Source organism: Anolis sagrei, chromosome 2, assembly GCF_037176765.1.
Source record: "Anolis sagrei isolate rAnoSag1 chromosome 2, rAnoSag1.mat, whole genome shotgun sequence".
NCBI classification, from domain to species: Eukaryota; Metazoa; Chordata; class Lepidosauria; order Squamata; family Dactyloidae; genus Anolis; species Anolis sagrei.
The window spans coordinates 55,144,570-55,167,838 of record NC_090022.1 but is presented as its reverse complement, the minus strand read 5'-3'; the positions used below and the strand labels follow the sequence as shown (position 1 = coordinate 55,167,838).

At 40.0% G+C, this 23,269-nt stretch overlaps 1 protein-coding gene across 1 annotated transcript in view; it reads right to left on the bottom strand.

Annotated features, from left to right (window-relative positions):
* Nucleotides 1-18,175, bottom strand: part of ABTB1 (ankyrin repeat and BTB domain containing 1) — a 41,974-nt gene extending 23,799 nt beyond the window's left edge. The window contains exons 1-6 of the mRNA XM_060766190.2: nucleotides 17,865-18,175; nucleotides 11,990-12,052; nucleotides 10,111-10,166; nucleotides 9,079-9,223; nucleotides 7,502-7,661; nucleotides 4,795-4,840 (exon numbers count right to left, since the gene is read on the bottom strand). Coding sequence (XP_060622173.2) covers nucleotides 4,795-4,840; nucleotides 7,502-7,661; nucleotides 9,079-9,223; nucleotides 10,111-10,166; nucleotides 11,990-12,052; nucleotides 17,865-17,920 — 526 coding nt within the window. The 5' untranslated portion in view covers nucleotides 17,921-18,175. The remainder of the gene's footprint in view (nucleotides 1-4,794; nucleotides 4,841-7,501; nucleotides 7,662-9,078; nucleotides 9,224-10,110; nucleotides 10,167-11,989; nucleotides 12,053-17,864) is intronic.
* Nucleotides 18,176-23,269: the final 5,094 nt, after the last annotated feature.

The window sequence follows — 23,269 nt, the reverse complement described above, 5'->3', positions numbered from 1 at the left end:
GGCCTTCAACTCCCAGAAATCCTAACAGCTGGTAAATTGGCTGGGATTTCTGGGAGTTGTAGGCCAAAGCATCTGAGGCCCCACAGGTTGAGCACCACTGCTCTAGTGTGATGAAGTCCTTGGTTAGCCCTGGTCTAAATACCCTAAAGACATCAGATTCTGTCTCATCTTAGAAATGAAACTGGGCCTGGCGTGGTTGTACTTGGACAGCACAGCCAGCAAACATCAGGTGCTGTAGGATATATTTTAGAGGAATTAATTAGTAGAACCACCTCTGAATATTCCTTGTTGAAGTAAGCCACACTTAAATTAATGGGGTCTCCATAAATTGACATGTGGCTTGAAGGTGCACACATACACACAGAGTTGCCATATTTACTTGAATCTATTTCACATGTTTTTAGCCAAATAATATTGTGAAAATAAGGGTGCATGCAGGCAAGGGTTGGGTGAGAGCGAGCACACACTTACGCTTGTGGGCCTCCTCTCTTCCCATCCTTCAGCAATGGCAGCCATGATGGCGGTCTCACAACAGAATCCTGTTGGCGGCTGGCAGGACTTTTCAGCCTCCCAGCCAACTGACCTTTACCATATTGAGAGTACTCCACCTGAGGAATAGTGATGCACCAAGTTTCCAGACCCGGGAGCTAAGCCAATGGCAGCTGTGAGTCGCAGAAGTGAGTAGAGGTGCTGGGGTCCAGTGGGCTCTTGACGGGGACGCGAGTTGGGATGAGCTCCAAGAGCCTGCTCAGTAAACACAAACGTGCCCTCTGGAGAGGACTCTCAGAGCCAGCTGGGGGCATTTTTTGCCAATGTACATTATATTTGCCAGAAAATAGATTTTGTTTTGTTTTTTGGTTTCAGGGTTTTGTAAATTGAGGTGAGAATTAGATTTGATGGTGCATTAGATTCGAGTAAATATGGTATTTCAGCTACTGATTTTGAACCAACTCTCACAAAAATGTTCAAAGGTGAGGCCCGAGAGAATTCTGTTTCATCATATTGCTGTTTATATCTAAGCAGTTACAATATAAATCTTTAACCAAATACATCAATATTCTAAGTACAACATATAGTAAAGGTAAAGCTTTCCCCTTGACATTAAGTCTATTAATGTCTTACTCTGGGGGGTGGTGCTCATCTCCATATCTAAGCTGAAGAGCCGACGTTGTCTGTAGATGCCTCCAAGATCATGAGGCTGGCATGACTGCATGGAGCACCATTACCTTCCTGCCAGACTAGGACCTATGGATCTATTCACATTTACATGTCTTCGAACTGATAGATTGGCAGAAGCTGGGGCTAACAGCAGGACCTCACCCTGCTCCTCGGATTCGAACCACTGACCTTTCGATCAGAAAGTTCAGCAGTTCAGCAGTTTAATCTGCTGCACCACCAGGGGCTGCTGCACCACCAGGGGCTCCAGTACACACAAGTGTGTGTAAGTCAAGAGTAGATTTTGGGGGCAAAATTATGAACATCACCATGACCCATGGACAAATGGAGGGTAAAACTTGGGACCATGTAACCAATCTTTTCCTCTCCTTTTAAAAATGCATACAGAAAACATAGTTAGGAAGAGCTAGAGAAGAGAGAATATGTTTATTTGATGGCTTGCAGGTGAGTTTACAATTGCATTCCTGATCTTAAAATGTATACATCTATACAAATATAAATAGGGAAAGGATTATAAATGAGGAAAAATAATGAGAATGCAGCCTGAAACAAAATGGAGGACAGAAGAGCAAGCAAAGCAACCTGCCTCTATTAGGGACCCAGCATGAAGCTAGCGACAAGAAACAGCACTCCCACCCCATGACCCCTCAATTGCTAAAACCAGAGAAATAAAGATAGCCATTCATCCTTCCTCATTTCCTTTTTCAGCTTGAGCAGCACTTAGCAGAAAGATGAGGGAAACCAAAAATGCCATGCCTTTTGACAGCTGTGATCGAGCAATTTATATAGTAAGCCCCCATTAAAAATAGCAGGGACTGATCCTCTCCACCTCAAGACACCTGGCCAATTCTGAATGCTACAGACGTCTGTCCACTAAAGCACACACTACATGTTTAAAAAGGTAAAGGTTTCCCTTTAACATTAAGTCTAGCTGTGTCCAACTCTGGGGAGTGGTGATCATCTCCATTTCTAAGTCGGAGAGCCGGCATTGTCTGTAGACACCTCCAAGGCCATGTGGCTGGCATGACTGCATGGAGTACCATTACCTTCCCACCAAAGTGGTACCTATTGAGCTACTCACATTTGCATGTTTTCGAACTGCTAGGTTGGCAGAAACTGAGGCTAACAGTGGGAGCTCACCCCGCTCTCCGGATTCGAACCACTGACCTTTTGATCATCAATTTCAGTAGCTCAGCAGTTTAACCCACTGCGTAGCAATGTTGCAGCCTTAATACAACAATATTCCACACAGCACTTTCAAAAACATGAATACAGGGAAGAACATTTGCACAAAGTGGTCAGAAGACACAAGAATATCTGATGCTTTAAAAATGTTTTGAAAATGTTTCTGAAAATATTTTACACATAATATAATGTAAAGTATATGTGTACTGCATATGATGCTGTGGTAATGTAAATTAAAAACAAAAATTATTAAATACTGAAATGCATTGAGCCTTTGTCCACCCTGAATTTTCAGGCAAAGGCATATGGTCATTCAAACACTTCCAACAAAAGCATGAATCCAACAACAAAAGGAATGTGGTGGGGGAAAATGTCTGGACTCTAAAGCTGATTGAAGTAAGTGCTTGATATGTTTATGAAAATACTGATGTCCTGTCTTCTATCATGAGAGTAATGTACAAATGAAATCAATTTAAGCAGATCAAAGTACTTCAGAGAGAGGACATCCCTCTTGTTGTACCAACTCCACAGGCTGCCAGTTCGCAACTGAGCACAATTCAAGGTACTGGCTTTAGCCTATAAACCCTTAAACGGTTCTGGCCCAGCTTACCTGTCCAAACGTATCTTCCTCTATGAGCCGCCTTGGAAGTTAAGATTGTTTGGGGAGGCCCTGCTCTCAGTCCCACCTTCCTCGCAAGCGCAACTGGTGGGGACGAGGGACAGGGCGTTCTAAGTGGTGGCCCCTCAGCTATGGAACTCCCTCCCCAGTGACATTAGATCAGCCCCCTCCCTCCTAGCTTTCAGAAGTAAAGTAAAACTTTGGCTTTGGGATCGGGCTTTCAGAGAATAGTACAGTGCAATAACAGATTTGGAATATGTGCAATGATTACAAAACATCTTTGGACTATGATGATGGATGGCATGATTTATATTGAATGTAATGTTTTTGAATGTTTTAAATGCTTAATATGTATTAACTTTAATTTAATTTTTATTTTAAAATAAAAATTTTAAGGCACTAAATAATTGCCTATATGTAAGCCGCCTTGAGTCCCCTTGAGGGTAGAGAAAAGCGGAGTATAAATAGGGTAAATAAATAAATACACACACATAAAATATATTAAACTATTTAGCAAGTGGTAGATAAAGGTAAAGTTTTCCCCTTGACATTAAGTCTAGTCATGTCTGACTCTGGGGGGTGGTGCTCATCTGCATTTCTACATCAAAGAGCCAGTGTTGTCCGCAAACTCCTCCAAGGTCATGTGGCTGGCATGACTGCATAGAGCACCGTTACCTCCCCACCGGAGTGGTACCTATTGATCTACTCTCATTTACATGTTTTCAAACTGCTAGGTTTGGAAGAAGCTGGGGCTAACAACAGGAGCTCATCCCACTCCCTGGATTTGAACTGCCGACCTATCAGTCAGCAAGTTCCGCAGGTCAACGGTTTAACCTGCTGCACCACCGGAGGCAAAGGATTTAAAAGGTTACAACAATTTAAAACCACAAACATAGATGTGCCTCAGAGGTTTTAATGCTTTTTCTTGTTGATTTTTTTCATGGTATTACGATAGTCAGCATTGCAACATTAACCGGGTCCTCTCCCATGCCTCTCCATACCATATTGACCTAGGTTTCGTAACATAGAGCAGGGCCACAGCTCCAAATCCAGAAAACCTCAAGCATCAAAGTTTCAGGTCAATTAAGAGTTTATTCTAATTTACATTGATCTTTTTGAAGGAATGGCCCTTAGAAACTTGGGACAAGGATGTGCTGAAAAATTACCAGTGGCTGAAACTGGGAAATGCCACAGGCCTGCCGTAAGGTTTACTCCATCTCACCTACCTACTCTCTACATCCAATAGACTCCATCAGTTTAGCCCAGGAATGGGCAAACTTTGGCCCTCCAGGTGTTTGGAACTTCAATTCACAGAATTCCTAACAACTTAAGGCCCCTTCCTCTCCTTTTAAAAAAAGGGGGAAAAGGAAAGGGTCTGAGGCTGTTAGGAATTCTGGGAGTTGAAGTCCAAAACACCTAGAGTTTGCCCATGCCTGGTTTAGCCTTTGTCCAAAAAAGCAGAACATTTTAAGGGGGGGGGGGGAGGAATACATGATGCACATACATTTATAGATTTTCAGATAGATGGCTATGTTAGTCTGTTTCTGTACAAAAACAAAGGAAGTAAGAAGAGGAAGTTGTCTAGTAGAACCTTTTAAGTCTAAATGATTTAGCATGAGTTCAGGGCACCCAAGAAGGTGGGTTTTAATCCATATCATACTAACTGAATCACATGGCTTTCCAAGATGCAACATGACTTACCCCTCCCCACCTTTTTCCTTAATTTCTACACAAATACATTTTTTTCCAAACGCTGACCAGCCCAAGTGCAGCAACTACAGCTATAATACATCACAGCACATGAGCAGATTTACCTGTATAGAGGTACTGCAGAAGGGAACCAAAGGCAGCTGGGTTGATCTATATAAGGAATGAAACTGGTTATTTACAGAGGTTGTACCACACCATTGCTTGAAACAAACACTAATATTACTGAGAAAGTAATCTAGGTGGAAAAGACATCTTAGGAGTAATTTATTGATGTTAGGCTCTTATGTTGTTTTGATATGTCGGGTTCCTCGGGGATTATGATGTTGATATTTTTCTGTGTATGGAGGCACTGAATTCTGCTTATGGAGGCACATGCCATTGTATGTTGGAATCAGGCCTGAGTCCTCCTTGGGGGATACGGCAGAATATAAATAAAGTTGTTGTTGTTGTTATTATTCATGTGGATTTCTCAATGCTTTCGGTCTCCAATTCCAATAAGCCTCTGCCAGTTCAAACAATACGGTCTCCCATTGGTGGCTTGAAAATCCCAGGGTTTTGACAAGCCTTGATGAGCAAGCAGAGTATTAGTTCTCAATCTTCTTTAAGACAATTCTTTCACATCAGAAGCGACTTGCACTTTCTCAAGTTGCTCCTGACATGAATAAAACAAGCTACAAATCCCAGGACACCACAGCACTGAGCAATGGCAGCTAAAATGATGTCAAACTGCATTAATTCCACAGTGTACATGTTTTAGAGATGATTGCGTAGTATCCATGCAGCATGAAAAGGTGGGAGAATTCAAGTAAGGGAATCACACTCTGAAAGATCCATATGGGAATAAAATCAGCTTGGAAGTAAGTAGACTAGCTTAGAACATATCCTCCAAAAAGGGAATTGTTTACTGCAGGTGTCAGATTTTAAATGTAGGGGTACATCGAAATGCCACCTTCACCTGAAGTCTCAAGTGGTACAGTCCATTGCATCCTGCTGCATCTATAGATCAGGCCCTATGCTTGACACCTGCAGCTTTAAGCAAGCATGGTTTAAAATAGTATTCCCCTTTTGAGAAAAAAAACTGTTTCTTCTTTCAATATATGGCCTTTGTAAAATGTGAAACAATATGCATTTTATTTAGAAAGAATGGTACTAGCATTAGAAACTATGAACTCCATGAAAATGAACTGATACAGCATTTGTTTACGTGGTTGTTATTTCTGCAATGCAATATGAGGTGTTTTCCAAAACTGTTGTAATACATATGTTGCACACTTAACACTCCAACCTCATTCTAGGAACTTCGCACTACTTTAATCTCAAAACCAAAAGTTCAAGATGGAAGGCTGTTCGCACAAACGTATAGTTGCTATGAATGTTAACTGTTAAATGAACCTCCTTGAACAATGGCAGAGTAATGTGTTGTCAAAGGATTTCATGGCCGAAATCACTGGGTTGCTATGAGTTTTCCAGGCTGTGTGGCCATGTTCCAGAAGCATTCTCTCCTGATGTTTCATCCACATCTATGGCAGGCATCTTCAGAGGTTGTGAGGTATACTGAAAACTAGAGGGGTTTATACTGTATATCTGTTGAAGGTCCAAGAAAAGGAAAAAGAACTCTTGTCTGAAAGAACTCTTGTCTGTTGGAGGCAGGTGTAAACGCTGCAACTGGTAACTTTGATTAGCATTTAATGGCCTTGCAGCTTCAAAGTCTGGCTGCATCCTGCCTGGGGAAATCCTTTGTTGGCAAGTGATTAGCTGGTCCTGATTTTCCAAAATAGTTTTGATGTCTGGGTCAAACGATGTGTATAAATTGATGGTGACTATGTTGAACTGTAGTTCTGTGTAGAGGATAGTTCAGGCTATGATTCCCATATGAGTTCTTTAAGAGGGTGAAACTCACTTTTTACTGTTTATTTTTGTGAAATGAAAGTTACGAATTAAAAGTTATGAATGTAACAATCAGAAAAGTGCAATTTTCCCACTATTCGTCCAGCTACATGTTTGACAGGATGTGTGATCCAGGAGATATATACTATCTAAGCACAAAGGGGCACAGACATATAGTTTATAAAAAACAAAGTTATACAGAAGGCTGTTAAAAGGGAATTGCGGTTTTGGAGATAAAAGTCAAATATACTGTGTAGGTATGTACATTTATGTGTGTATGTACACACACACATACAGACTAGATGTCTCTGGAAGAAACAACCATGGAGATCACTCTGGAAGTGTATGTGGAGAGTGTTAATGTTTCTCTTACATATATGGGTTATGTGATTCCATGAAAACATGTTTCTGTAACACTATTTATAATGGCCTTAGCAATTGTTAGAGAAGAGCTTATCCAACAAACCACAAAGGTCCACTGTTAAAAGATCTAAATGCTCTCAGTAAACATGATCTGCTTATGCTATTTGATTAGGATTTTAAAAAAACAAAACACTAGTGGCTTTCTGGAGTGAGAGATGCCATAAAGAATCTGCTCCAGAACGAATTTCTCATTTTACTGTCATCTAAGAATGCAAACGTTCAAGTAGCTCAGCAGCTCAACATTAGATTCATTCCAGAGCTCAACAAAATTATAGACATTATACTGCAGCAAAGTTCAGTATAGTGTGATTTTAACTTCAATTTGCATTGCAGCCAAAATATCACCAAATGGCTTATGAACACAGACCTCCCTCACATTGTAGTGTTTCTTTTCTTTATTGCACACCTTCTAAATGCTACAAGACATGAGTAATGGCAGACACCAAAGCACCAACTGCTGGCACACCTCAGGAAAAAGAAAATATGTGAATATTTCCTCACCAGTGGATGCTTCAGTGCTATGACATTCTTCCCCTTCCACTTGGTCTCAAACATTTCTGCAAAATATGCACTTCGGGCACCAAGTATGCAGCGATGAGCACAGAAGGACTTCCCATGGACGATAAAGACAATGTCACTTTGATAGCCCTGTTCTAGAAGCCTGCAAGGAAAAAAGAAGGAAAACAGGAGTCAGAGAATTGCAGAAAAACAAAATGAAGAAAAGGGTCCAGGCACTGGGAGGACGTTTTGTTTGCATTTTGTTCTTTCAAAGAAAAAAAATGCTGTAGTTCTAAACTACTAGTAATATTGTATGTGTGCATGTGTGTGAATATATGTGCATGTTCACACATATGCATTTCTGATGTGGCACATTCGTTTCATCTTATGTGTGGGAGATTCCAACATGGTATTTATAGAATGTTGCTGCCAATAGCTCCTTTGAAACCTTTATTTAAGAGCTTACTTTGAAGATTTTTCAGGTTCCAAACAAACCATCAGCTGCCAGGACCATTGTTAATTCCAGTAATGGCTTGTGGATGACACCTGGCCTCCAAACATGCCCTTGGAACATGAAAATGGTGGCTGAAAGGACTCCAGGATGGTGTCTAAACAGAACACAGATCTTTTGCAACTTTTGAAAAGAATCAAAACCTACAAGCATATTGACATTACTATTTGAACAGCTAATACAATATCTTAACCTACTGTTAGAAAGAATGAAACACTGGTATCTGCTGTGCTGCTTTGGGAGTACTTTTGAGTTAGTGTATTATTATAAAAACAGCTCTCCTCTCAGTGTATATTAAGATGCACCTCAGCTATGGAAAGCATTTGAAACAAAGATCTTAAAACATGGATAAAAGGAAATAAAAGGAAATGCAGATTCAGGTTAGCATGTCTCAAACTCATTCAGAGATGCCACCAACTTGGTTTCAGAAACAAATAGGCAAAATATTATGGTATGCCACCTTGATTCCGAAGTCCCCTGTGGGCACAGCAGGTTAAACTGCTGAGCTGCTGAACTTGCTGACTGAAAGGTCAGTGGTTCAAATCTGGGTCGCGGGTGGAGCTCCTGCTGTTAGCCCCACCTTCTGCCAACCTAGCACTTCGAAAGCATACAAAGGTGAGAAGATCAATAGATACTGCTTCTGTGGGAAGGTAACATTGCTCCATGCAGTCACACTGATCACATGACCTTGGAAGTGTCTATGGACAATGCTGGCTCTTTGGCTTAGAAATGGAGATTAGCACAACCCCCAAGAGTTGGATACAACTAAACTTAATGTCAGGGGAAACCTTTAATTTACCTTTTACCTTGATTCCAATTTTGGGAGAAAGATAGGCTATAAGATAAACAGTCAAAAACTAAATCAATCTGATTCAGTTAATTAAAAGTCTACCAATCAAATTCAGTACCACTTGAAGCCTCTGGGCTGTATCTCAGGGCAGGTCCAGGTATGATGTATTACAAAAATACAAACCAACAAGATCAGTTCGGGCAAGGCAGTCCAATAGAAATAAGGACAAAGCATGCCAGTACTTAGCAACCTTTCTGCTCACAGCAGGATACATCTCACCGTTGAAGGAAGGAGTCATAGTAGTCTCTTTTCATGCACTTTGCTGTGATCTGCTTGTACTCTTTTAGCACCCGTCGGATAGTATCACTCAGGGCCCCATATAAGCAGCGCTCTCCGTCAAAGGTGTTTGCTTCACATTTTGCGCCTATAAAGATTCCAAGAAAATACTTGGGTACAAAGCCAAATTATAAATATCAAATAGAAACGTAAAGATAGGCAACCTATTTGCTCTCTCTGTCTCATTGAACCCAGCATCACTGAAGCTGAATGGTGGGAGACTTGGGGGAGGAAAAGAAGCAGTGCAACCAACCCTCTATGTTCTCTGAGGCCAAGGACACAGAATCCTTGTGAAATTGGCAAAACCACAAATAAAAAGCCACTTTTTTAACAAAGAGAACACCTCTCTAGGAATCTCTTGCCACTCAAGCAGAATTGGAAGACTGGATGTGCAGTGTGGCATGGCGGGGTTCTCGCTAGCATAGTCCTAACAGAGATAATAGATTAGACAAGTATTTTTAAAAACTCAATTGGTGTTACATGAACATAGCTGGGGATTGCTGCCTGGAAATATTTGGTGTGGAACAAATTAGCAAGAAAATATATGAATTCCAAACAGCTATATCTGGTCTTCCTCTCTGCTCTTAGTTCTCAGAACTCCTACACATTTACCACCACAAAAACTTGAATTATATAATTTTTTTAAACCAACAATGTGTGGTATTTATTTATGGCAACAAGAAAGACTTAAAGAAAGTTGGATAAAAATAGCAATAATAAGTGCCAGCCAAGGTCTGTTTACAAAAGAGCTAGCTTATGACTCAATTTTCTGTTAGTATCAATTGTCACAAAGAAAAAGGCATTTATTAAAGAAAAGCAGGTAAAGTTTCCTGACTACCAGAGCTAAATCATTCAATGCAATTGCATGGTTTTACAGCGCAATAGCTCATAAACTGTATTTCACAGAGATATGTAACTGGGTATTTTGCATAGACTGCCTCCGAACAAAAGTGAGCACCCTCTGATTTCTCTTACCATTGGCCAGAAGATACCTTACAAGTTCTTCGTGTCCACAGAGGCAAGCATAGTATCTGTTGAGTAGAGTAAGGAGGCCAGAAACACACAATTACAAATGAAAGTGTTTGTGAATTATTAATACTCACAACAATCCTCCTATAGTATCAGTATGACAATGTATAACGAAGTTAAAGGCTTATCGAGGCAGGGTGGACACAACGATCACACCTCTGCCCTCAGTATAATACAAATTAAAGGTTTGACCACAGGGTAAATGTGAAAGTGACCGAATGTTCTCGGTAGAAATAGCTGCCACCACCTCAGAAAATTGCTGGCCTGAGGAACCAAAAGGGTGTGAATGTATTTTAGGTAAAAGGATATTTGAGCTCTTGGACTTCTATGGCTGACTGGACTTTAGAAATGTATTGAGAGAGTGAGTTCTGAGGGAAACGAATGGATTGAGGCGAACAACAGTTAAAAGTAAACTAATAAAGAGTTTATTTTAACTTTAGAATAACAACAACTCGTTGGAAATGAGTGGCACAGAATCTTGATCCAGTTGCAGTAACTTGGTTGCTTAATATAAACAGTTCCCCTGACAGAATAGCTTTTACAGCTGTGAGTCCCTTTAACAAACTGTTCTACTTCAAGACACAGTTTCTCTTAGAGCACAGACCTCAGTCTGCCTCACACACAGGGCTATAAAGTATCTTTAAACTTCTCCTAAGTTTAATAAGACAAAGCTCTCTCTTTTACTAGTCTTCTCAACGTAGTAAAACTCTAGCCTAATGTCTTCACCTTATTCCCAAACCTAGAGACTCGCTAAAGCTCTTCTTCTCCTGTCAGTTCCCTGCTGTAACTCCCTCTCTCCAAAAATCCAACTCTCTCTGTCTAACTCTTAAACTCTTCTCTCCTTCTGTCAAACAAGACAGCTCCTTTCCCTCTCTAAGCTGGCTCCACCCCTAATTGCTACACCCAATCAGGAGTCAGCCTGACTCCTCCTCCTGCTCTCTTGAATACCAAGATGCCAGACACTGCTATGCAGGCTTCGGCCTAACCGACTAAAAGGTAGATCTATCACACAATGTAATGAACATCCTGGAATTCTGTGAAATATACAAAATTCTGATCTTGTGCCTTTAGCGATCTAAATAAGACCATTTTTGCTAAGGCCTTCCTTTCAATTGTCTTGCATTTTTGTGACAAGAGATTAGGACCACTAGGGTGTATTCAGTTTCCTTTTCTAAGGGATTAGAAACCGTCCTAAGACATTCACTTCTGCAACATCCATGTAGAAAAGAATATTTAACAGGTATCTAAGACAGGCACGTGGCAGAACTCTTTCAAACTGTTACTATAAGGTGTGCTTCCAGACAAGGCTTTACTATAATGAATTTATTAGATTTGTGGGTTTTGTAAGAGTGGTGTCTTAATAGGCTGGTGTCTAATAGGCAGGTTACCAAGTATAGCAATGTTTAAAAGCAAGAGCATCCCTCTGGACAGCTAAATCAGGAAATCCCAATTGGATGATCCCCCTCGAGGGTCTTCCTCCAGGGGTAAACCAAGAATGGTCAACTTGGAAGTCCATGAACAGCTTTTAGGTAGTTCTGGCAAAACAGAACTGCCAAAAAGAATACTCCACCTGGTGCAACTGTGGAGCAGCACAAATAACTCCGCACCTATATGCTTGTCTACAATGCCCTGCCTCATATACAGAGAAAGAGTTGTTTAAAGCTACGGACAATGCGGTCGCTGTTGCCTGGTTTTGGTCAAAAATTATTTAGTCACTTGTGCACTTTCTATTTTTATTCAGTTTGATACTTATGTATGCAATGCTTTTGACACAAAATAAATAAAATCAAGCATAGCAAAACAAATTTCAAAACAAAACACTCACAAAGGAGTACTGTCCCATTTATCTCGGACATTGATTTCAACATCCCTCTGTTCAAGAAGGTATCTGAAACAGAAGCAAATTGACAGCTTTAGGCATTCATCAAACCCACTTCAAGCATAACTTTTAAAGAAGTGCTCCCATCAACACTTTTCCAGTCTTTATGTGAAAGAAAAGATATCACCACAACTTTTTCTAAATAAATGTCCCACCTTGAGTTGTGAGAAGAGGTAATTATTATTTGTTGTTGTTATTGTTGTTGTTACCCCACCACTTTCCACCCCAATTCATTGGATTTTTAAGTCTATGATATTACCTTTCTCCTTGAAGAGACGACAAATTTTCCCTGAAATTACTGACAATCCTTTCTACATCAAGGTTATTAAAACCTATGGAGACCAAATCCTGCACAACTAGATTATTATGAGAATGTGAAAGGAAAATACAGCCTTTCTTTAAAAAGATGGAAATAAAGAGCACCAGCATAGCATAATGACTAAAGATTGATTACAACTGAGACTGAAACTTCCTTGGATCGGTCATTATCTAGCATAGACTATCCTTCTTTGAAAGGTTGGTATGAAAATAAAATGAGGAAAAGAGCAAAGTTTCTTGATGGCTATTTAAGCAACAATTTAAGCAACATGAGCCCTAGCAGCTACAGTAAAAATCTGGAGGAAACAACTAGTAGATAGTTCACGGACAGGCCATTAATGTTGCTGTTTATATGTGTGTATTTTGACTGGTAAATGGTATCACAGGTGAATGTTTTACCAGTTCACTGATACTATATCATTTACATATAAATGAGAAATGCTAGTTGTACTTAATACTACAGTAGGTCATTGGTATGTGCTGGATTTTGGTTCCAGGAATCCCCTGGATACCAAAATCCATGAATGCTCAAGTCTCATTATATACAATGATGTAGTAAAATGCCATCTCTTGTATAAAACAGCAAAATCAAGCTTTTTGGTCTAAAAAAAATCTTAACTATGGTTGATTGATCCATGGATGCAGCACCGGGATTGTGGTGCAGCAGGCTGAGTGTCAGCTGCATTAAGATCACTCTGACCAAAAGGTCATGAGTTCGAAGCCAGCCCGGGTTGGAGTGGGTTTCCAACCAATTGTATGTAGCCTGTTGACGACCTTTGCAACCCGAAATACAGTTGCATCTGTCAAGTAGGAAAATTAGGTACCACCTTAAAAGTGTGGGGAGGCTAAATTAACTGATTTATGAGGCCATAAAGAAGACTCCAGCAAAGCATTCCAGCAGGGAAGCATGAGAGGAATGCGGAAGTGCTTCATCAGCGTCGCAGATGTACAATAAAAGCGACAGCTCCCCTGGCGGCCAGAAAAAGTTAAATAGCCTCTGTGTATGTCTGTATATGTTTGTATGTAAAAAAAAATTGGAATTGAATGTTTGCCATATATGTGTACACTGTGAGTCCCCTGCGGGGTAAGAAGGGCGGAATATAAAAGCTGTAAATAAATAAATCTGTGGCTACAGAGGTCTGAGTGTAATTTACTTAAGATTATTATTTTATTACACAAAACATCTATAATTTGGCAATGATGTCATGAAATTCTAAGAAATAGTTCTTATAGCACTAATATTATCTTTAGGAATATTGTTTTTGTTTGCTTCGTAACCCTGCATGGGTATGTGGCAGCCGTGTTGTATTCTTATGTTCTCTAACCTACTGCATGTACTTATATAGAAAAGAACACACAGCCCTACTGCGTTTACTTATATAGAAAAGAACACACAGATAACAATAAATAATGCTTTCTTCAAAAAGAACAAAATGTACTTATAAAATCTTAATACACCATTTCCTGTCCCATACTATTCTGTTTCTTCACCATTTAGCTTTTTGGCAGTATCTAAAGCTGTCAGCTGTTTTAAGACATTGCTGATAGCCAAAAAGAGGAAAAAGTTGTTTTCCTTTTAACAAACATTACAAGAACTTGAGACCTCCTACTAGACATGAAGCAACAGGGGAAGAGTCATGGCATTAGCCAATAGCAGTTGGAGAAGAAAGGCTGACATGCAGCCCGATCAAAATAGTATGCTCACTTTAATTTTTTTTTTCAAAATGGAAATATGATTGCTTATCACTCAAGACTTTTCTGTGAGATATTTCAGCAATATATTTTAGATCTTCCTTTGTTTCTAATACAGTTCTTGTAGTCTGGCTTTAAAACACTCACAATATTAAAGTAGATATCCAAAACAGAAAGTTATATGTACTTGCTGAAACTAAGGATGCGGTTTTTGAGATAAACATTTACAGTTTAAAACTAAAAATAAAATTCACTAGGCCTGCGAAAATTGTACTAGCTTGAGAAAAACAAAAGTGAGCTAGAGAGATCTCTACCAAGCAAAAAGAATACTAATAATATTAATATCAATTTTAATAATAAAAAATATTTTTAATTTGTTACTGCCCTCCTCAGGACTTGAAGTTGGTAGAACACAGCCAAAACTCATACACCAAAATACGACATAGCACAAAGATTAAAGCATGATACCAATAGAATTTTAATTTAAAATCCACAGTTCAAAACTGACTAGATAGGTCTGCCGGAAGAGATAGATCTGTATTTGTGTTTTAAATTTTGACAGCAGTAGTAGGATGCCTGCCCACTACTTTTTGTGCAACTGACAAAAATTCTAGGCAATCATAATGTTACTTTAGCAAACAGAGATTGGCTTTACTAGACGTAGTATAAATGCTGGGAAAAATAAATGTGGTATGTCCAATAACACCTCTTTGAAGAAGGTTGCTTCTGGGCTGTCTCAAAATTTGCCTTCCACTGCCTCACAAACTAACTCCTAGACCTCCAATCCAGATTTATTCACACCTGTCCTTGTATCTGTGTGGTTGTTTCTCTGCAATACATTATATGCCAAACTTTGCACTATAAATGTTGGCTTCTGTTCTACAATTTCAGCAGAGTGCCTCCAGTTCCCTAAAGGCACCAGATCCCATCTGAACTTAGAAGCTAAGCAGGGTCAGCTCTGGTAAGGACTTGGAGGGGAACCCAGTAATGAATCCCAGGCGCTGAATGCTCTGTTTCAGAGGAATCATAGAATCGTAGAGTTGGAAGAGACCTTGTGGGCCATCCAGTCCAAACCTTTGCTAAGAAGCAGGAAAATCACATTCAAAGCACCCCCGACAGATGGCCATCCAGCATCTGTTTAAAAGCCTCCAAAGAAGGAACCTCCATCACACTCTGGGGCAGAGAGTTCCACTGCTGAACAGCTCTCACAGTTAGGAAGTTCTTCCTAATGTTCAGGTGGAATCTCCTTTCATGTAGTTTGAAGTCACTGATCTGCATTCTAGTCTCCAGGGCAAAGGGAATTGGCAAAAGTGCCTCTGAGTATGCCTTGCCTAAGAAAACTAATGAAATTCATGGAGTTGCCACAAAGCAATGGCACACTATTTCAGCAGGTATCCATCCAGTTTACCAAATTTTTAAAAAGTATCCTGCTGAATTATAACATTTTAAAATGCTGTTCCATATAATTGTATGTTCTCTTTGAAACTGTGCCTTCAAGTTGTTTCTGAGGCAGGGAAACTTAAAGGCAAGTCGCTTTTCTTGGCAAGATTTGCTCAGGGAGAATTACAACTTCCTTTTCAGTAGGAGTTCTCTCTGTGATTTTGCTGTTCTTTGAGATGTCCAAGATCATAATAATCAAAGGTCTCTTCCCTTTGGGACCCTTTCCACACAGCTGAATAAAATCCCACATTATCTGCTTTGAACTGGGATATATGGCAGTTGAACCCAGTTCAAAGCAGATATTGTGGGATTTTCTGCATTGATATTCTGGTTTATATGGCTGTGCCGTCCATAGATATTCCAGTTCAATGCAAATATTGGGGGTTATCCTGCCTTGATATTCTGGCATCCCTTCCACTCAGCCCTATATCCCAGAATATCAAGGCAGAAATTCCTATATTATCTGAGTGTGGACTCAGATAAACCTGTTCAAACCAGATATTGTGGGATTTTCTACCTTGACATTCTGGGATATAGGGCTGTGTGGAAGGACCCATAGATATTTAATTAAATTTATTTATTTATTTATTTATTAATAATATTTCTACCCCGTACTTCTTGAAGGTGAAGGTGACTCCAGGCAGCTTAAAACAAGACACTAAAAGCATTTAAAACAAAATTAAAAACCATACAAAGAGCTTTAAAATAATATAAAAACCAATGCCTTCACTGTTAATTTAATTGTCCAAAAACGTTTCCAGTTTAAAGCAGATATTCTGGGTTACATGGCTGTATGGAAGGGCCCATAGATATTCCAGTTCAAAGCAGATATTGGGGGTTATCCTGCCTTGATATTCTGGGATATAGGGCTGTGTGGAAGGGCCCTGGGTTATCTGAGTCCACACTGGCATGTATTCCAGTTCAAAGCAGACAATGTGGGATTTTATTCAGATGTATGGGAGGGGCCAAAGGGTCCTTTCACACAGCCATGTAACCTGTGAATATCAAGGCAGAATAACCCACAATATCTGCTTTGAATTGGGTTATTTCGGGGCCTTTCCACACAGCCGTAGATCCGAGAATATGAAGGCAGAAAAACCCACAATATCTGCTTTGAACTGGATTATCTGAGTCCACACTCAGATAATGTGGGATTTTCTGCCTTGATATTCTGGGATATAGGGCTGTGTGGAAGGGCCCTGAGCCCACACTGCCATATATCTCAGTTCAAAGCAGAAAGTGTGGGATTTTATGCAGCTGTGTGGAAGGGGCCAAAGACAATTGAGGCACTAATGATTGTTATACTGATGTTTAATTATTTATATTAAAATTGTTTTTAATTGCCCTACACTTATCTTGTGATGTTGTTCACCGCTTTGAGTCGCCTGAGGGCTGAGAAAAGCAATATATAAATAAAGTAAATAAAGTAAATAAATAAATTTTACAAAGACAGACAGCTGCCTTTCAAAGTGGTGAGGCCCCAGCGCTCTTGGAGAAGGGAAAAGGCCCAAAAAGACTAAGGGTCTTAATTAGAAAACTCTAAAATGAGAACAGCACAACAACAGAGAGGAAACAAACAAGGACATCTAATCACCTCTCAACAAAAGATTGCTCCAGGCACTGCCAAGCAATCAAATGCTAACCAAGGTGATCAGTTGAAACATTCACACCTAGCTCCAACAGACAAGAGTCCTTTGTCCCACCCTGGTCATTCCACATATATATAAACCCAATTTTCCTAGTTCCAACAGACCTCACTACCTCTGAGGATGCTTGTTATAGATGCAGGCGAAACGTCAGGAGAAAATGCTTTTAGAACATGGCAATATGGCCCGAAAAAACCTACAACAACCCAGACTATGGGTCCTTCCATCCAGCCCTATTTCCCAGAATATCAAGGCAGAAAATCCCACAATATCTGCTTTGAACTGAGATATATGGCAGTGTGGACTCAGATAACCCAGTTCAAAGCAGAGATTGTGGGATTTTCTGCCTTGATATTCTGGTTTATATGGCTGTGCTGTCCATAGATATTCCAGTTCAATGCAAATAATGGGGGTTATCCTGCCTTGATATTCTGGCATCCCTTCCACTCAGCCCTATATCCCAGAATATCAAGGCAGAAAACCCCACAATATCTGCTTTGAACTGGGATATATGGCAGTGTGGACTCAGATAACCCAGATGAACTGGGTTATCTGAGTCCACACTGCCATATATCCCAGTTCAAAGCAGGTAATAAGGGATTTTATTCAGTTGTGTGGAAGGGGCTCTTGTGAAACAAAGCACAGGGACCCCGGAGCCTTGAGCCGAGGAAGCGGTGCCAAACTGCGTTAAGTCTACAGTGTGGAAGAAGCGCCCTCTTTCTCACCGCACTCGGCAGACGTCGCCTTTCTTGCAGCTGAAGAAGAGGTCGCTGGTGTCCATGGCCCCGCATTTGGCCCAGCCTGGCAGGCAGGGAGAAAGAAGGAAAGAGGCCTTTGGAGCCGGGAGAGAGCCCAGGGAAGGCCCAGGGAGAGGCGGAGGATGTAAACACAGTGGCTGGAGAAGGGCAAGCGGGAACGCCTACTGCTTCTCTCCTCCTCCGGCAAGCCCGCCCCCTTCCTGCCTGCCTTCTCCCTCCGTTTCCGCCTCGCTAGGATTTGGTGCCACTTCCAGACCAGGCGTGGGCAAACTTCTGCCTTCCGGATGTTTTGGACTTCAACTCCCACAATTCCTAGCAGCCGGTAGGCTGCTAGGAATTGTGGGAGTTGAAGTCCAAAACATCCGGAAGGCAGAAGTTTGCCCACGCCTGGTGTAGAAGCACATAAATACAGGAAACAGTAAGAGACAAGATCAAAGACAAGCAGATTGCCAGAGAAGGCTCCATGAAGGCAGAAGGAGGGGACACTCACAAAACAAACTATTGAGGAATTAAAGAAAGGGGTAAATAAAATCAAAATGGAAAAATATATAGAATTCGAAAGGAAATTCATCTGGAAATGGTACAGGACACCAGCTCAATTAGCAGATATGGGAACAGGATGAAGTCCAATGTGTTGACACTGTAAAGTAGAGAAAGGCTGGTATGAGATAAGATAAATAAGATAAGATAAATAAGATAACTAGAAAAATTGGGAAACTTTTCGAAATAACAATACAAGCCAATATGGCATTTATGTTAATGGCAATTACAGGGAATAAAAATATTGATGCGAAGAACCAAAACTTATTTAAAGCAATGATTTTAGCAGGAAAGGCGGTAATAGGCTGGGGGTGGAGAGATGAAAAAAATGGAATTTGGAAAATTGGAATAATTATTTATTTGAACAAGTCCAATCAGATATTACGTCCCATCTCGGAGTTTGAGATCCTCTGGGGAGCTCCTGCTCTCGACCCCGCCTCTGTCACAAGTGAGATTGATGGGGACGAGGAGCAGGGCCTTCTCAGTGGTGGCCCCTCACCTATGGAATTCACTCCCCGGGGAGATCAGATCAGCAACATCCCTCCTTTCATTCAGAAAGAAATTAAAGACGTGGATGTGGGACCAGGCGTTTGGGCAATCTGACAGATGAATAAGGGACTGTGACGATAGATAGGAACTGGACAAGGTAGAGCGAAATATAAATTCTGAGTTGGCGAACGCTGTGTCTGAGATTGGCTATTGATTGTGTGATATATTGTTGTTTTTAATTGTTTTAATTGTTGACCATTTAATTGCTGGTTTTATATGTTATTGTATTTGTGTAGGCACCAAGATGTGCCTTTTGTAAGCCGCCCTGAGTCCCCCCTCGGGGGTGAGAAGGGCGGGGTATAAGTACACGAAATAAATAAATAATAATAAATATTATTGAATGTATAACCCAAGAAGATTCACAGGAGGACAAGACAGAAGAAATTAAAAAGAAATGGGCAACATATATGAAATGGGTAGAAGAAGGCAAAGCCAGCATAGAAATTGTACAAAGATTGCAAAAGTTGTGTGCGTGGTTAAAAATAAAGCTATAGAGAGAAATGTGGTGGGAGGGGGAGGAAAGGGTGGGGGGAGGAAAGGGCGGGGGGAGAAAAAAAAAGAAAGAAGAAAATAATAATAATAATAATAATAATAATAATAATAATAATAATAAAAATGTAATATGAATAAACTTGTAAAGAATGTGAATAGATAATATTGAAATATGTTACTATAATGTATACCTATAATAGACAAGTATTATCTGTTCAAATATGTTATTATTTTTCTTTCTCAATAAAAAATTAATTATTAAAAAAAAAAAGAAGGCTCCATGAAGACTGTCATTTCCAACACAGATAATGGAAAGAAGTGACAAGCAGAGTGCCACAAGCAGGGTTCTGTCCTGGGCCCGGTCCTGTTCAACATCTTTATTAATGACTTAGATGAAGGGTTAGAAGGCAGGATAATCAAGTATGCAGATGACACCAAATTGGGAGGGATAGCCAATACTCCAGAGGACAGGAGCAGGATTCAAAACGATCTTGACAGATTAGAGAGATGGGCCAAAACTAACAAAATGAAGTTCAACAGGGACAAATGCAAGATACTCCACTTTGGCAGGAAAAACGAAATGCAAAGATACAGAATGGGGGACAATGCCTGGCTCAAGAGCAGTACGTGTGAAAAAGATCTTGGAGTCCTTGTGGAGAGCAACAATGTGATGTGGCGGCAAAAAAAACCAATGGGATTTTGGCCTCCATCAATAGGAGCATAGTGTCTAGATCTAGGGAAGTCATGCTGCCCCTCTATTCCGCTTTGGTTAGACCACACCTGGAATATTGTGTCTAATTCTGGGCACCACAATTCAACAGAGATATTGACAAACTGGAATGTGTCCAGAGGAGGGCGACTAAAATGATAAAGGGTCTGGAGAACAAGCCCTATGAGGAGCAGCTTAAAGAGCTGGGCATGTTTAGCCTGAAGAAGAAAAGGCCAAGAGGAGACATGATAGCCATGTATAAATATGTGAGAGGGAGTCACAGAGATGAGGGAGCAAGCTTGTTTTCTGCTTCCTGACTGCAAGAGCTGTTCAACAGTGGAACTTGCTGCCCCAGAGTGTGGTGGGGGCTCCTTCTTTGGAGGTTTTTAAACAGAGGCTAGATGGCCATCTATCAGGGGTGCTTTGAATGCAATATTCCTGCTTCTTGGTAGGGGGTTGGACTGGATGGCCCATGAGGTCTCTTCCAACTCTACGATTCTATGATTTGTAAAAAGGCACCATGATGTATTGGGTTGACTGGAAAGGCGTGTGTCAGCAGCTGATTGGCACAGTAAAACTGTGTTACATTAAGTTGTGTTTATCTTGATCTACTTTCAATCATCTACTTTCAATTACTGTATTTCAATATTAATATCAGGTCTATACAAAATTTATGGTACAATATAGTATTAGTTAGGCCTATTTTGAATTGTCACTCTCAAGCAACCAGAAACTGAATTTATCCAGCATACACCAATCCCCATGGATGCTGGTTAACTGAAAGTCTACTGCAGGGGTCCTCAAATGTTTTAAACAGAGGACCAGGTCACAGTCTCCTCAAACTGTTGGAGGGTTGGATTATAATTTCAAAAAATCATGAATGAATTCCTATGCGCACTGCACATATCTTATTTGTAGTACAAAAACACTTTAAAACAATATCATAATTAAAATGAAGAACACTTTTAACTAAGATAAACTTATTAGTATTTCAATGGGAAGTGTGGACTTGCTTTTGGCTGATGAGATAGGATTGTTGTTGTTGTGGTGGTGGTGTGCTTTCAAGTAGTTTCATACTTAGGTTGACCCTGAGCGAGGACCAGATAAATGACCTTGGAGGGCCGTATCTGGCCCCCGGGCTTTAGTTTGGGGACCCCTTGTCTACTGTTTTGAGAAAAAAGATCAAGTGGAGCAAGACACTGAGGAGGACAGAAAATTTAACATTATAGTGTCTGGACTATTGTTCACATAGTGTCTGATGTGAACAAAGCAGGATATTTATACAATTAAAGTTTCACCGTGAAGTAAATGAAACCTTTGGCCACATGTTTACACAGAAGTGCTAAGGAAAGAGTCCAGGTAATGGTGCTAGTTGTAGGCTTTCAGTCTTTTTTTGATTTATGGCAATCCTAAAACAACCCTATCAGATTAATCCAGAATGGGGTTGCTTTTGGCCCTAGTTATACTGACAAATACAATCCAGATTATCTGCTTTGAACTGGATTAAATCACAATATAGACTCATATAATCCAGTTTAAATCAGATAATAGGATTTTATATGCAGTGTAGATGGGGCCTTTGCCTTCCTCCAAGGCTGAGAAAGGCAAGGTCATCTGAAGGTTTCCATGAAGAAGTGGGCATTTGAAAACTGGTCTACCGAGAATGGTTTCTTAAGCCAAATGAGTTATCTGGTTCCAAGGAAGCCCTGCTTTTGCTTTCTGTATGGTAAACTTGATAGTGTGCCAGGACATAAACAATCTTGTTGCTGTTATCTTTCTATACTTGCAACTGTAAAGCATGTGACAGCATAGCAACTCATGTAAACCACAAGGGTGTTTTATTTTGTCTAAACCATATCTATCCGGTACAGTTTTAAATACTAAATGAAGATTTCCAGCTGTATTTTCATGTAACAAGTGTTTTAGTAGTATGGGTGTAAGATAATCAACATTTTAACAATACATTTTATATTTCTCCTTATTTACTATTTTTCAAAATAGAGCTTTGTCAATCTGACCGAAAAAGATAAAGGAAAAGAAGCATGGGAGACCCTCTAGCCTTGTTCCTTGGAGCTGCAGCATTCAGAACTGATAGGCATCAAGTAATTTGTATGGGAAAGGATTTTCACAATGTTTTCTGGAAGAAAATTGCTTTTTACAAGGAAAGGTGGTTTTAAACTCATTAAGTTTTTCTCAGTCCCTTTCAGAGTATGAAATCTAACATTTCCATGTTGTTATTGTATTTTCTTTTAAACAATTGTTTGATTTTATAGGTTATTTTTTAATATTCTTAAAATAACAAATCAGAAGAGACAATTTTAAACTAAAGATATCTTTTAAATTACCATAGTACGTAGTATATCTATGCTACATATTTGTGAACTGGGGTGAAAGCACAACTTATATTCCACCTTCAACTCTGGGATGGGGGTGGGGGACCTTTTAAATCTCACATCTATTTATTTCCAACTCCACAAAACACATGGTGATGATATCTTTACTAGGCCAACCAAAAGGTGCAAAATACACAACTTTTCAAAACTCACAGGTTTCTTTATCATCTATGAATGGTAAAAGTCATTTCAGGGAGAGAAAGTGAAGGACCACAGAGCTGTATCTTTCTTAACACGTTAAAAGGTTGAAATGTTCCTGCTTGGTGGAGCTTCATTTCACTTTTCTCCAAGATTGGGATCCTAGGTGATTCTATGATTTACTACTTTGTCTTCATAGTAGTCACGCTGTTTTAGTTGGTGGTACCCTTCTCTACTGTATTCTGTGCTTTTACTGTTTTCTGAAAACATCCATGAAAGTTATTTTTTGTTTCATGTCAAAAGCATTGCATGAAAGTAAGCACAATTCATAATGACTCATCTCCCAGTCTTGAGTCTCCCTATCCCTGAATGTGAAATGTTTTCCTGCTTCCCAACAGGAGGCAGAAATCATTTCCCAGCTTGTATACAAGAGATGAATTTTGTTTTCCTCCCTGCCCCAGAATTAGCATTTTCATTTTTTTTATCTTTCTGAGTTATTAATGACCTTGAGTCTAGGTTAATAACAAAAAAAAATCATGATACTTCAGCCA